The 16,360-nt window shown below is 44.0% G+C and overlaps 1 protein-coding gene across 6 annotated transcripts in view; it reads left to right on the forward strand.

The window, feature by feature from the left end:
* Positions 1 to 8,801: 8,801 nt before the first annotated feature.
* Positions 8,802 to 16,360, forward strand: part of PRDM10 (PR/SET domain 10) — a 75,235-nt gene continuing 67,676 nt past the window's right edge. For 3 of the 6 annotated variants that reach the window (XM_084611892.1, XM_084611897.1, XM_084611896.1), the window contains exon 1: positions 9,217 to 9,405. Coding sequence is in view for 1 of the 6 variants with exons in the window: in XM_084611896.1 (XP_084468022.1) it covers positions 9,349 to 9,405 (57 nt within the window). In the remaining 5 variants the exon portion in view is untranslated. Of the gene's footprint in view, positions 9,152 to 9,216; positions 9,489 to 10,085; positions 10,107 to 16,360 lie in introns of those variants that run through there. The other 3 variants (XM_084611894.1, XM_084611893.1, XM_084611895.1) reach the window with 3 other exon arrangements.

A 16,360-nucleotide genomic window follows, 5' to 3' on the forward strand; every position in this document is an offset into this window, starting at 1 on the left:
ACCCAGACAATCTTCTCGAATCTCTGCCAGCCCTTACTTTACTTTACAGGCTAATAATAGGTGCAACCCAATCCCTGAGCCCCTCTGAAAGCTCCTGTAATTACCAGGTTTACTGTTCCTAAGAGAACAGTGTACACACAGCTTGATTGGTACAATTCAGAATCAGGTCCTTTTTAACATAACAGCATAGAGATATATTTACAGAGAAATAATCATAAATTTACGATCAAAGATTCAGCTATAAGAGATACTAAAGATAATGGAAACAGAAATGGCTACATAGAAAACAAAAAGTATAACATGCTCCTTAGAGTTTAAACTTAACTGTAACAGGCTACAATCCTTGTCTAAAGTAGTTTCTCACCTAAAACAATCTCCCAGTGTTCTCAATCTACATGCCCAGGAACTACCATTCATGGATGCATAAAGTGCTGTCCTTTTTCCTCCCTCAGTGTTGGACAACAGGGTGCTTTCCCAATTCCCTGTCCTCCAGTTATAGTCTAAGAAACTTCTAAAGTGCACCTCTAGACAAAGCTCTTCACCTCTGCTGCAGTTCTCTTCCTGTTGACTTCCCATCTCCCTGCATATAAATGGGGTTCCAATGCTTAATCTACACATGAACCTAGGCAGACGTGAATCTACTTCCCTTTGTCTGGCAAAACCTGTCTGTCCACCCAGCTTTCAGTACATATACACAGCTCCTTAAATTTCATCCATACATATATCTTGCAATGATTATGAGGATCAATCTGACATAAGCTTTGATTAGATACCTTATGTGATTTTCTTTATGGATAGATACTATGAAAATGGTGTGGTAGATGTAGTGACTTTGTCAGGACTGTTAGGAGTTGCTGACATAAAGCAGTGAACCCTTTGCCAACTGGCACCAATAGGCCTTTGTGTCATAGTTAGAGATAGGGGCAATCAGCTCCATTGAGATGTCAAAAATATTCATAAAATCCATGATCCAATATTCATAAAATCCATGTTCTGTGCTGCAGGATACATAAGCACTTTCAGCTGGAACTGCAGCACATTGTTGGTTGTAAGTTTGAACATCCGTGAACTATAAACTCAGGCTTGTATAAGCAAATCCTAATAAGAACAGCCATACTGGGTCAGACCAGTGGTCCAGCTAGCACAGTATCCTGTCTTCCGACAGTGGCCGGTGCGAGATGCTTTAGAGGGAATAAACAGAACAGGGCAATTATTGAGTGATCCATCCCCTGTCATCCAGTCCCAGCTTCTGGCAGTGAGAGGCTTACGGACACCCAGAGCATAGGATTGCGTTCCTGACCGTCTTGGCTAACAGCCATTGATGGACCTATCCTCCATGCACTTATCTAATAAATCCTGAATTGTTCCAGTGATTGCAAACTGGGATTACAAAAGTTCAAAGCAACAATTTACAATTCCATAATTGTGGAGAAATGCTGAGCTCTAGCACACTTGAGGTTGCAAGAAGGGATAATTACTTGCATTCTAAATCTGCGTCCTTGAAGACAACATCTGACCTTAGGGTCTCCAGCCTCCAGTGCAAGACTGGCCTGAACTCTGGGCATGCCTACATCATATAGCACTTGGATGCATCTGAGTGACATGAAATGAACTCTGATGACAACAGAATGTCCACATTTTCTAAAAATATAATATTGATAAACTAATCCAAAAAGCAAAGAAAAAAAGGGAAGGATGAGATCAGGAACCAGATTAACACATTTTAATCTTTAGTATAATTAGCTGCTAGGGTCTGAATTTGAAACGTTCCTCTGCCATCAAACATTGCTTCGAACAAGGGTCCACCAGCCCTGTCTATCCTGGGCTGCTCTTTGCATCTCCTCTGTGTTAAATCCCATACATTCTTCCTCTCCAAGTAGTTTTCGAAGGAGGGAGTCTTTCAGTCAGACACTTCTGCATGTTCTTCTGGTTGCACACCTGTCATGGCAGACACTTTTGCTTCATTCTTAACACATGCCCCAAATATTCCCATCTTCTTTCCTGGACATCTTCAGAGACACGGGGTTGCTGAACTCAGACGGATCTTGGCATTTGTTATAAATTCATTCCATTTAATAGCGACTATTTTTTTTTAAGGCATTTGCTTTGGAACACATTTCGGTGTCTGTCTGTACGTAGGGTGGAATATATTCATTTCCCAAACTCAGTTTTGTTGCAAAATATCTCATTCCCTTAAACTACTCACCAAGATCAGATTCTCTTCTACGAAGACAAGTATCTTTTAGAGGATATAGCCAAACACGTTTAAGTGCAAAGAATAAATCAGTAAAAGTGTTTTGACAATAATCCATAAGGCGGCCTAAATCAGTAGGGCTCTGTGCGAATGCAGGTGTTTGCCGCTGTTGAGTTCATTGCAGGATCAGTTAATTCACACAGGAAGCTGCAGTCTGGATACTGTGAGATGTAGATGACATATGCGGTGCTGCCAACTTTTGCAATAATTAGTTTGTTTTTTTAAAACCCCAGCACCTAGGTTGAGAATCTCAGCTTTCATTAAAAAATAATACATTTCGAGCCCTCATCAATGTGGAGAAAATCATGAAAACTTGATCCCTAAAGCCTCAGAAACCAAAAGGTAAATAAAGGGAACCCCGTTTTTATTTTTTGTCTCATGATCTTTAAATCAACCTCATGATTTTTAGGGGCCTGACTCATGATGTTTGAATGCTTGGTGATGGCAGTCACACCCGTGGTCAAATTCTGAGATCTTTTACACGGACAACCATTGCCTCAAAATGGGACTTTTGTGTGAATAAAGCCTTGTCTACAGTGTTTTTTTTAGCCATCAATGTAGCTACACTGGTGCATGGTTTACACTGGTCTGAAGCTGGGATGTGCTGCAGCAGTACAAATTATATCTATACTAGGGGTTTGCACCAGTGCAAACGCACTGATACAACTATATTAAGGTCTGACCTGGTGAGGTGCCAAGCATCTGCAGCTCCCACTCAAGTTAATGGGCATTAAAGGTGCTATGCTTCTCAGAGGATCAGCTCCTTGGTGGATACAAATTAGAGCTGGCCAAAAAATTTCCACGGGAAATCATCAATTCTTGAAAAGAAGAGGAAAAGGAAAAGAAATTCTGAAGCACCACTCCAAAATGAAACATTTCACTTTGAATCAACATTTCAGTTTCCAGTATAAAAATATTACATTTCAATTGAGAAATGTCATATTTTTCATTTCTAAATTGAAATGTTTCAGAACTTATCATTCTGCAAATTTTTTCAATATTTCTACTTGTTTGATTCAGGATGAAAACAAATGTCAAAATGTGGGAGTTTTCCCTACTGTTATTCTGGGAAGAACTTAAAAATTGACATTTCTCATTGACAAGACTGTTCACAATCATGGAAATATCAAAATAGTCAGAGGGACTTCTAAAAAGTTGGCAGAAAATTAATTTAACAGATATTCTTACAGAATAAATCTAAATACTACAATGATGGACACACTAAAAGTACTTCAATATAGTAAATATTTAACTAAGGTAGTATAATACTAAGGTTTTCCTTGTTAATTCAACTTGTTTATATGTAACATATTCAGAAACTTCAAAATGTTTCATTGCTGAGGTTTTGATTCACCCAGCCCTGTCTTTCTAATGGAGCTGAAAGTAACATGACTTTTATTTCCTTCGTCGTTTGTACACAACTGCTCTCATTGGGAACAATATTAATCTACTGCTTCTGCAGAACAAACATCACAACAGATTTTTGTGGCTCCTACAAAGATAGCCGCTATCAACACTGAAGGAATGTAATCAGATCTGCTGATATAAAAATCGGCCAACAGGGTTCCAAACATTTTAAATAGAAGAGTTTCCTAGGCAAGGGACAACTATGCTCTAAACTGATAAATAATCCCAGACAAAAGAATTTAGTTAAATTGGAATTAAAAGCTGAATCGTTCACTGTAGTTTTCTGGAAAAAGTTCCAGTTATTAAAAAATCTTGAAATACAAACACCAATACTTCACTACTCTTTTATTCACCCTACCCTGCGTGCCCTCCATGTAATGTATTATTATTTAAATTGGGGTAGCACCCAGGAACCCCAATCATGGACTAGGACCCACTGTATTGGGCGCTGTACAGACTCTAAACAAAAAAATGGTCCCTGCCATGCAAGAGCTTACAATTTAAGATGGCGTCTATCAGAAGTATCAAAACAAGATAACACACAAAACCCACTTGGCAATTTTGTCTGGTCCTGAGCCCCAGGCGGACTTCGTAAATGCCACCTTAGGCAGCAGGCTTTATAATTTTATATTGGAGCCACAGAAATATTGGCAGGCTAGTGGCAAGGCATTTTCCATGAGGGGATGCTTGACTGAACACATTCCTCCAGTTGGTACACCAGAGCTTGGCTTTGTTAATGCAGACCTTCAGGGGAAACTGTAAAACTCACCTTTTTCCCTACACCTTTGATATATTGTTTATTAAGCATGCAATGGAGATTTTTGAAAGGATTATGTAGCCAGATCCGCAGTTGGCGTAAATCAGCATAGCTCCACTGAAGTGATTTACATGAGCTGAAGATCTGGCCCATTGCCTTAGAGTGTATTAATTTATGTCAGAGTTCTATACATTCTCATAGGGTGATGTGCTTGACTGGAATATTTTTTGTGAATGATCTGTCTGATGTTCTGAAGTGTGCTGATTATATGATGGTGTCTATAAGCGTGGAGTCTCCAAGCTTGTATTGGTTTGATACTGTCTAGAAATTAACATGCATTTTTGGCGTAAGTAATGTTGCAACTTTTGTACTGAAAATGGATCCCTTGAATGGGAACTGGACTTTCTTGCTCATTTCTTATTTTGACCTTTGCACACGTTTTTGCAAATATTAGAGGGCAAAATTATGGCTGTGTGTGGAGTACACCAGGTGAAGTGGCCATCAGCAGTAATAAAGATGGGAGTGGGGAACTGGTTTGCTCATCTGAAAACTGTCTAGATGTGCAGGTTTTTTAAAAAAAAAAGTACAAGTCTTCTGTAAAACAAAGTGTAGAAGTTTTGTGGGCATTAAGTGGACACTATTATAGCACACATCTGCATAACTCTAAGTTTTCTAATAGAGAATGACAAATATGACTAACTTGGTTTGTGACGATGAGAGATTGAACTGGTTTGGAAAAAACAAAGAACCAATAAAGGAGAAAAGCTTTGTTTATTTGTATGGTCTTTTGATGCAATGATCCCCTTAATCTAAATTTATGATGGCTTCTTTCTAAATTATTAATCTTATACCAACACCTCCACTATATCTAGTATTCCACCCTTACGGTATAAAACAGTGCAGTGTATTCAAACAGTTCAGAGGTGGTCAGTCATATGTAAATAATTCAGATAGAGTTGAAATTTTCCAATCTTCCAATTATTTAGGTTATAGACAGACACAGAGGGGCAGCAGGGGAGTGACAAACTAGTGATGGAATATACAATCCGATTTATGGTTCAATTTGCAAACCCTGACTCATGTAAGTAATCATCATGCATATGAGTAGTCCCAGTGACGTCAATGAGGCTACTAATGTAAAGACTACTTACGTAACAAATCACAAGGATTTACAAGATTAGATCAATGTTCTCCATACAGATTATATAATCTGTAACCCACAATACTTTACAGAATTAGACAGTATCACAAAAAAGAATCAAATACATAATAGCAAAGAAGGGAATTCAGAGATATAGGCAGGGGAGAATAGAGGTATCTTTAACTTAGATTTGAAATGAGGTGGAGTGTTGATGAACTGGAGGCATTAGGAAAAGGCTGCTCTGGAGTTGCAGAGGAGAAGGTTCTTGTACTGACAGCGGCTTTGTGTGAGCGGTATGCCAATAAGCAAGCGGGGTTCAGCCACACAAGTTTTGTGAAGTAGGCTGATACATGGCAATGGGCCAAAAAGAAGCCACAAGATCACTTTCTAACTGGATTTTGAAATGAAAAAGAAGAAAGCAGAATTGCTAGAAGGATGTGGGTGTATTGTACATCTGAGAAGGCAGAGAGCACCACTCTCCAGGCATCTGAGAGACTTGCAGAGGCCACAGGGAAGGGAATTGCAATAGATCAGACAGGAGAAGATGAAGGAATGGATAAGAAATTCAGCTGAAGTACTATTGAGGCAGCAGTATACCAAGGTGATAATGCAGAGATGTGGGGAAAAGTTCAGGATCAAGGATTACACCAATATTCCACACAGTTAAGGAAAATGGGGAATTAATTAATGTAGTTTATTCTGGGTGCCTAGAAAAATACATTGGTTTGACAATGAAGGCCTTTCTTTCTGGGATCTGTGTGTGAACATGAGGACACTAGATAAATGGGCTCTTCATCAAAACACCAGAAACAAAAAGGATTAAAAGAAAGGAAATGTAGGCTTTACCTCTGATTTCAAACACAAGAGTTGATGACTCATGGTTTTCTGCATTTGGCAGCCCATTATATCATATGATGTACTGTATGCTTAGGCCCAATAGTTCTCTTCCACTAGAAAGGGAAGCAAATACCCATAAATAACCCTTGGATTGTGGCCAGTGCAGGAGGAAGGGAAAGAATGGAGCCAATGCTGCATATTCTTATGTGCCAAGTTATAACCCAAGACATGTCTGCATGAAAATATAACACAGTAGCATATGTGTATTTAAGTAACAACTTTCCTATTCTCCAGTCCAGAACACTAAAAAGGCACTATCAGGAACCATAGGCCTAAAATGCAGATGTGCTTAAAATATTTGTTTTCTTTACAAAACTAGTATGATTAAAATGTTTTCATGAAATTAAAATAAAATGAAAAATGAACCTGTTTTTCTTTGTTCTTAAACATTCCCTTCCTGTGTTTGCCACTCAAACATTTCAGCATCATGTCAGTGTGAAAGTATGAAACTGACTATAATAATAATAATAAAGGAAAAAGAGATGACCTTTTTAATTGTCTAAGCAAGCACACAGTATAAGTGGAGAAAAGCAAAACAGACCAAATCTTGCTCCCTTTACTCATGCAAGTAATCCTACTGTCTTCAATTTTTAAAACTACTTTAGTTTTAATAATCTCAGGTGAAATTATTGACACAGGGTAGGCAATGTGCATATATGATTTTTAAATTGACAGTGTCCCTGTAGGTTTTAACTTTAAATAATCTAGTGAACATTCAACATTTGAGGAGACTACTTCAGTATATACCCATTAGCCCTTCCCGCATAGAAAAACTGAGTATCATACATCTTAAAAATAGAGGTTCTGGACTAGATCCACACCTGAAGATCAGTTCTATTGAGTCAATAATGCTACATCAATTTATGTCTGATGAGGATCCAGTCCTCTGTGTGCTCTCCTAAGATATTGCGTTTCTGTGGCACTTTTTGTAAGAGTAATGCTTTGCCTTTGCATCCTTGATCAAAATTTCCCCTTCCCCCACTGCCCTGCTCTGTCAGTTGGCTGCCATACTCCACTGAGGATATAACTGCTCACAAGGCGGCAGCATTTCAGTGGCGCTTTAAATATATCATTTGTAAAGCAATTTGGAAGATTATGAGAATGAAAGCTGCTAGGAAGTATTCTTTTTAAAAAAAGAACTTGCCAAATAGAAAACTTCCTGGGTATGTGGTAAATAAACACTAAGATAATTAGCAAAAAGAGTATTTTTCTGTCCCATAACCAATACAAAGTCTTTTTCCCCCCTTAGAAAGAACAGTGGTAACCCCAAAAGAAACTGGAATATCAAATGGGTAGGTCAAGTTTCTCAACGATGTCAATTATTATCCTTGATTTCTTTTAGATTACATTTAAAACTCAAATTTCTTATATAACACATGAACAGAAAGTAGCAGTAAATGAGACAAACAATGCAGGAGTTTCCAGAGTATATCAGGGCATTATCTAATAGTCAGGTAGGATCACCCCCAATTGAATATGCATTTCCTTGTGTACTGAAGTTACCCCAATCACATTTTATAGTTTTCACTTTAGAATACCAATTCTAAGTGAGTCTATGAAGAAACAAACCAAATTGCTGTTTCTTTTATAATTTGCAAATATCCTTTCCCAAAGAATCTTGAGAGAGTGCAGATAGTGGTAATGTTTTAAAAAACCCACCTTTTTCAGCCAGGCTAGACAAAACTCAGAGTAAAATGTGCATTAGATTAATAATTTTGTATTTACATTTTTTTTATAAACACCTGTGAAGCATTTTGTGTTCACATCAGTGCTAAAGATGCTATACAAAAATATAAAGTGTCAATGGACTAGGATCAATGTCCTTATACAACAGAAGCCAACTGACCACCCCCACAAAAAACAACAACAAAAAGAAAACCAACATTCTCAAACAAAAAGTGAGTTTAGGTTAGATTTTAAATTTATTTTTTCCCCTACAGAATAATACAGTGAAGATGAAAGGATCAATTATGTCATCTAGTTCCTCCCTCCATAAAGCATCCCTAGCATCCCATGTGCACCAGTGCTTTATTCTGTCTATAATATAATAATTCCTTACATTTATACAGCACCCTTCATCTCAAAGGGTCTAAAAACCCATTACATATGATGCAGGCACAAGAATGCCTTTGACTCAAAAGTGCAGCCACCTCTCAATGGCAGGGGGCTGCACCCCAGTGCGCAGCGGGAAGGGTGGGGAAATGTAGACCAAGAGTACCAGGCAGAAGCCCCCTCTTACAAGAAATGTCCCCTGGGCAGAGCAGATGGAGACACAGGATGGAAGGTCCCATCCCTGAAACGCGCGCACGCAGCAAATGATACTGAACTCAGTTTACCTGGAGGATGAAGGGCTGGCTGAGTCCTGGAGTGGGGGGCCTAGAGAAGAGAGAATAGGCTGAGGGGCTGGGTGTCAGGACCCCTGGGTTCCATGCCCTGCTCTGTCACTGCCGAGCTAGCCAGCCCAACTCTCCCTGTACCCATCTATTTGCTCCCCTTACCCCTTGGGTCATTCCCCCCACCAGCAGGGGGCGCTGCTGGGCTTCCCTTCTCCCCATCTAGCCAACAGGGGGCACTGCTCTACTCCCCTCCCCTCCTCCCACAGCAAGAGGGCGGAGCACCACGCTGAGAGGAACACTGTGATTGGCGAGCAGGCCCCCGGCGGAGCTGCGGTTGGATGAGAGCGGCGCTGTGATTGGTGGGTGGGGTGGAAGCCCTGGCAAGGGTTCCCCCTTTCCTGTGGACTGGGGGGAGGGGGGGCTTTGCTTCACCTTCCCCCTGGGGACCCGGCCGCTTTGTGCTTTTTTGGGAGGGGGGTGCGTTTGCCCAGTCTCCCCGGGCTCGGGATTCCTGGCCAATCAGCATGCGGCACTGATAGCTGTTGCCAGGCAGATTATGGTAATGAGCTCCGGGCGGCCGCCCCCCCTCCTGGTCTGCAGCTACCATTGTGAGGTGAGGACAGGTGGGGGGGTTTGGGGCAGCGGCGGCGCCTGCGGCGGCGGCCGGGGCGCGGCATCCGCATGGGACCCCTTCAGGTAACGCGATGGGACGGTCCGGGAGGGGAGTCTGGCCCAGGGGCACCGCGGAGACATGCCAGGGATTTGGGCTTGTTGTTTTAGTCGCACCCAAGATGGCGCCGGAGCCGGCGGCTCCTTAGCGCTGGGGCCGGGACAAACCGTTCGCTCCCGCGGGTGGGGGGGAATAGGGCGCTGTCATTTCCCCCCCACTTGCAGGAGAGGTACAGTCCGCTTCTTCCCCCCCTCCCCGATCGGGATCCCCCACCCGCCCCGGACAGGGGGGTAAGGGGCTGCCCCCACCCGACTTCCCCCCCTCCCGGATGGTACAGTCCGGACCCCGGCACCTCATTAACGGGGGGGGGGTGTCGGAGCCATTTTACCCCCCCCCCAACACGCTGGGCATTTTGCCCCTGTATGGCCCGTTCATCTTCCCCTGCCCCCATAGTTGGATCATTCCCCTTCCCCTCGGCTTCGGTCTTCTTCCTCTCCCAGCCCATGCGGCGCAACCTCTCAGCCTCTTCCCCCCTCCCAGTCCCAGAGTGGTTGGGGCTGAGTGACCGTTGGGTGCCAGGCCAGCTCTGGGGGCTGTTGCGCCTCACGCTTTGTCGAGGGGAGAGGAGTCTGTGCGGTGGAGAGGTCCTTGTTCTGATTGGCCAGAGACTTCGCACCCCTGTCTCCCTTGCATCCGGGGGCGGGGGGGGGAGGAGGGTCGCGCCCCCTCCTCTGATTGGCTGGTGCCGGGGGTGTCTTTGTGTGTATGTTGGGGAGACCGTTCGGCTCCAGGGCGGGGGAGAGGTTCTGCCCCGGACTCTGATTGGCTGGGGTGTGTCTTGTCCCCCTTCTCCGATGGGGGAGGGGAGGAGTGGGGGAGACCATGGGGCTGCAAGAGCCCAGTTCTATTGGTGGGGCTGTTTTTCTGCCCAGGCCCCCCCCCCTGGTGATTGGCTGTCCAGGGCGGGCTTGGCTGGCGCCTGCTCCTGGTGTGCTGGGGACTGAGGCCCAGTGGGTTCCTCCCCACGCCCGCCCGGCAGGAGCCTGGAGGGTTGCCCGGCCTGCAGGTTGAGGGAAGAAGCCGGGGCGTGGGCAGGCATCTTGTGGGTGCTTGGGAGGTGCCACTGCAGCACGCGGGGCCTCTCCGGGTCGAAATGCGAATGGCTTGCCATGCAGCCACCTGTGCGGGACCCGGATTTGACTTCGGGGGACGGGAACGTTTCAGGATTTCTCCATTTGAGCGATCGCTGTCCTCGAAATACTATGGCAGGGCTACCTTACTGAGACGACCAAGCCCAGCATTGTTGGCACTGTGCGGTTTTTTGTTGGGGGGTGATCCTTCCTCCCTAGCTCATGGGACACGACTGTGGCCTTAAATCACCGGGGGCGGGGAGCTGTGGAAATGGGACTATATTGAGGTACGCTGACAATTTGGGATCTCTGTCATAGAGCCAGCTTTTGTCTTCCAAATCTTTTGAGAAGTTTAAAATGGCATGATACTTTAATCTAGACATTTAGCAAAAAGATAGAAACACTAGTAGAGGAAAGCAGAAAGAAATACAGAATTGGAGCAATTAGGAGATAAAACTTTGGGATGAGTGTGGTGAGCAAGAGGAGGAATACAACAAAATGACCGATGTAGGCTGGGGCGAACCCAAGCAGTATTGTAGTGTTGATATGTTTCTGTCACCTCCCTTTATGGAAATCTAAGAATGCTCTGTACCTGGATGTTCTGTACATAGACTCATAGAATATCAGGGTTGGAAGGGACCTCAGGAGGTCATCTAGTCCAACCCCCTGCTCAAAGCAGGACCAATCCCCAATTTTTGCCCCAGATCCCTAAATGGCCCCCTCAAGAATTGAACTCACAACCCGACATGTCAGCTTGTGGCACATGTACTTTGATAAAGCCCCTTATTTTGCTTTTATCTTTTCCAGTTTCTGAGGCCTCTGTATTTTTTTTTTCATTAGGTAGCTTTATTTTACTACTGCACATATTGCTTACATAACACTGTAAGGGTATGTTGCTGTTTCCCGAACAATTTAACAGGCAAGGGCCCTGACTCAAATTCCTTAGAATCTAATAGGCTATGTCTACACTACAGCTTATGTCGGCAGAACTTAAGTCACCGGGGGGTGTGAACCCCCTGAGCAATGTAAGTTACACCTACATAAGCGCCAGTGTGGATAGCGCTATGTTGTCAGGAGTGCTTCTCCTGCCCACGTAGCTTCTGCTGCTTGCTGAGGTGCTTTAATTATGCCACCAGGAAAGCTCTTTTCTGTCAGCATAGAGCGTGTTCACCAGAAGCGCTGTTGAAGCACTGTACAGGTAGACATGCCCTAAGTCTGAGTAGTTTGATGTGTGGGAGATCAGTCTTAGCACCAGAAGGCAAAGCAGTATCTTAATAAGATTAGAGCAAGAAATCTTTGTGAAAGAAGGAAGTTTGAAGGAGACTGTGCCAAATTTAGTGGGCAGCATAAAGACTAGAAGGCCAGGAATGGGAGAAAGACAAAGGGAGTAGTTAGAGAAGCTGATGTGTAGCAGCTTAGTTAACAAGAGGAGGTGGAGGATGAAATGAGGACACAGATTTAGGTAGGAGTTTGATGAAGTCGTTGTAGTCCAGTCAAAAAGACTAGGACTGTTTCTTTGATAGACAGATCTGGGTGCAAATTACAGTCGGGAGTTTGTAAAAGGAATCACATTTCTCTTAGTAGAAGATTCCTGTTATAATAACCTGGATTTGTGCAGGAAATAGCCCAACTTGATTGTCATGCACATTGTGTAAAGAGTTGTCACTTTGGATGGGCTATCACCAGCAGGAGAGTGAATTTGTGTGGGGGGGTGGAGGGTGAGAAAACCTGGATTTGTGCTGGAAGTGGCCCACCTGATGATCACTTTAGATAAGCTATTACCAGCAGGACAGTGGGGTGGGAGTAGGTATTGTTTCATATTCTCTGTGTATATATAAAGCCTGCTGCAGTTTCCACGATATGCATCTGAGTAAGTGAGCTGTAGCTCACGAAAGCTTATGCTCTAATAAATTGGTTAGTCTCTAAGGTGCCACAAGTACTCCTTTTCTTTTTGCGAATACGGACTAACACGGCTGTTACTCTGAAACCTGTTATAATTTGCAAACCACGGCCAGTTGGTATGATTGCGTTTTGAAAAAATTCAAGCATCAGAATGTTACACTGTCCTGGGATTCATTCAGAATGGTTGATTCCCTGTTATACTCCATGGTTAAAATAAATAGATTTTTAGCAGCTAAATCTAATAAACTGTGGGAAACGATTTAGGAACATCATAATGAGATTTTAGATGATCAGCTAATATGATGATGGACATGATATAAGAACTAGATAGATCCATTCCACACAATTTGAGTAAAGATTTGTTTGTGTTTGGCCAAATTATTCTCTCTATTATATGGTTAAATAAATTGCAACCATTACTCCTGTCCTGGAAATAAATAGACTTTTGTGTCCTAGCTGTAAGTGTGATTTCCATCTCTATTCCACCAGTGAAATATAAATCTTGTGGTCCTACTTTACCTGATTACTAACATCCAACCAGAATGCACTAGAGCCAGAGTTCCTTGAAATAAATACGTTTTTGATGAATGAAAATTCAGAAAAAAGACAGCAGTCATGACTCAGTAGTCAGTGAGGTTAAACATATTGCACCTTCCAGCCTTCTTGCTGCCATGAGAGCAAATTCTTCCAAAGGTTCTCAGAAAATTTACTGACTTACCTCCCATGTGTGCTGGGATAATTAAGTTAAGTGTAGGATACAGCTTGTTACAGACACATGGGTTCCTACTTTTGAGCATAATAAACCATTTTGATATTAAAAGCTGGATGACAATTCACAGCATAATTTAGTATAAAACCCACCTTGCATGATGATCTTGCTGTCCTTGTATATGATTAGTGGTGAAAGAGAGTATTCAATGCTCAGCACCAATAGCATTCAGCTAATAGCCATTCCTGTTTTTGCTGTAAGGAACCTTAGCATGCAAACCTCTTCTGTAGCATTGAGTAAATCAAAGCAACTGTTTTATGCAGCCAATATTGTAAAGGGATTCTCATTTGAGATATTGCCATGGTTTTGTGATTTTCTGAGCTGAGAGGTGGACCATTACACTTGCGTAGCTCCAGTCTTCTTCCATCTTAATCCTATCAGATCAGGGGCAACAAAGAATGTTTGGAAACCCCTTGATTTTGGTTTCTCTGTGGGATCTCCCTAGCTGGGCTCAGCGGGGGCACTGCTTTAACTCCAAGGGTCCTGCTGCAGAATCTGTCCTCTCCATTTGTCAGAGTCTTCTGCATATTCTCACCATTGAGGAAAGGTGCCCTTTCCCCAACAGCAGGAATATAAAAGGGCAACACCCTTGAAATACATATACTGTTTAGTATTTTGTATGTGTGTCCACTTCAGGAACCCCCATATCAAAAATCCCTATGGAAGAAGAACCAAAATATATTGAGCCCAGCTATTCCCAGGAGAAAAATGCTACCTCCAGCCACGGTTTCCAGCTGAGCGACTCTGATCTGAGAATGTCTACACTACAGCTTATGTTGGTATAACTTATGTCACTCAAGGGGGTAAATAAATCACCCCCAAGCAACATAAGTTACACCAATATAAGCGCCAATGTGGACAACACTGTCAGTGGGAGACCTGTGGGAGACCTTCTCCCACCGACATAGCTTCTGTTGCTCACGGGGGCTGGAGTAATTAAGTCAACAGGAGAGCTTAGCGTGGCGACATTAGAGAGCTTACAGGGGTGCTGCGCCACTGTAAATTCTCTAGTGTAGCCATGCCCTGAGTCTCCTCATAAGGAGATGAAAGAAATCACTCTCCTTCTTTGCTTCCCTGAAAAAAAGGTGGAGAAAGAATTACTGTCGTGGCCAGAAGATATTGGTATGGTGGAAGCTGTTAATGGATGCCATCAGGCAGGTCTTTGATCTATAGACCAGGGGTTCTCAACCTTTTTCTTGCTGAGGCCCCCCCCATCAATATGCTATAAAAATGCCAGGGCCTGGCAGAGGGTGAGGGGGAGAGCGTGAGCCTCTGGGCCGGGATGACCCTTGGGCATAGTTTTACTTCTATGCGGGGGGGGGGAGGCAAGGGCTGGCGAGGCTTGAGCCAACTCCACACAGCAGGGTGTAGGGAGGGAGCGCCACCTCCATCCCTTGACTCAGGAGGCCACCCAGCCTGTCTGGGCTGTACGGGGACGCAACCAAAAATATAACTCCGGGGAGGGGGCTGGTGTCAGTTCAAAAAGTTTGAAAATAGCTCAGGGTGCAGGCAGAGGGTAGCTAGGGACTCTGTGAAGTGAGGGGAGTAGCTCAGGGTGCAGGGAGGGGGACAGCTAGGGGCTGTGTGCGGGCAGGGGTGTAGCTCAGGGTGCAGGCAGGTGATAGCTATGTGCTGTGTGCGGGCAGGGGGTAGCTAGGGGATGTTTGCAAGCAGGGGGTAGCTCAGGGGGCAGCTTGGGCCTGTGTACGGGTCGGGGGGGCTCCCAGTGCGGCTCCCAGCTTCAGCGGGGAGGGGGGCGCTGGGGTTCCCTGCTTCAGCCATCCACTGTTCCTGGCTTGGGGGGAGCATCAGTTTCAGCCCTGCACCACTCCTGGGCTGGGAGGGTGAGGGGGTGCCGGCTTCAGCCCGGCACCGCTCCTGGCTTCAGTGCTGGGGCTCAGGGAAATTGGGTTTCAGTAATGAGGCTCCGCAGCCCTCCCCGAAAGAGCTCACAGACCACCAGTTGAGAACTGCTGCTATAGACAATCACAGACCTGGTTAAAATCATGGGTGTGCTAAACATCCTTCTTTCTGGCTAGCTGGAAGGAGCAATTAAATGTTCCTTTATGAAGCGAGATAACTGAAAACTATAGAAGCTTCTGGCCAAGGCAGTGGGCTACATGACAAGGCTTGAGAAAAAACTAACCCTGGGAGAATAAGAGGGTTTCCCTGGTACTGGTTGTAAATGCAGGGCTAGAAGATTGTTTTGACAGGCTCTTTGTGAGAGGCAGAGAGCCAGCAGACAACCAGCGAAGCAGTCATGAGCATGACCCAGAAAAGGATCAGAGTGACAGCTCCTTGAGCATAGAACTGACTGGAGGAGCAGACTTGGAAATAGTGAGCAAGGAAACTGCCTGCTGTTTTTTTTGTTTCTACTGTATTCAGGGATGCAAGACTTTGTGTATATTCTTTGTAAATAAATAGGATTGAACCAAAGAAAGTAGCTGAGTGTTTCATCAGTTTCTCTGCCTAATGGAAACAACACTGCAAGGTCCTATGTATTGGCTAACCATTCAGACCAAACGAGCAACACTATCTGTGCCCCAAAAAATGTGAAGCGAATGTTCTGTGCTCAAACACCATAGCAATTATTGTAATGTAAGAACCTAAATAGAAGAGAAAAGAAATGGAATCATATGAGAGGAGGAAAGCTCTTTGGAGAGCCTCTCAAGAAAACAGTTATATAGGCAGTGGACAAGGAGCAGATGTCTTTTCCCTCTAAGCAGATGGAAATATATACATCATTTCATAGAAATAAGCCCTACTTGTGGGGCTTCTCTGCCTCCATATTCATTGGACCAGAAAACAGGTACTTACCGTAAGATGACCTCGGAACTGACTCAGAATCAACTTATTTCAGAGCACTTTGCTGTAACATGACCTCAGCATGATTCACCACCTTGCCTGCCTAAAGATCTGTGTCCCATGGGGAAGACTCCTCAACTTTGCAACTCCTGGGGCTTCTGCTTTGAACAGGTAGTAAGGAGTATGCAACAGAATCTCTTAGCACCCTCCCTCCCTTCAACCTCTTCTTAATCAATTCTTCCCTCTTCTCAGTTTGTCCATTTTCCCCAAGAATTCCAGATTCAGGAAGTTA

Source organism: Lepidochelys olivacea, assembly GCF_965140295.1.
Source record: "Lepidochelys olivacea isolate rLepOli2 genome assembly, chromosome: 22".
NCBI lineage: Eukaryota > Metazoa > Chordata > Testudines > Cheloniidae > Lepidochelys > Lepidochelys olivacea.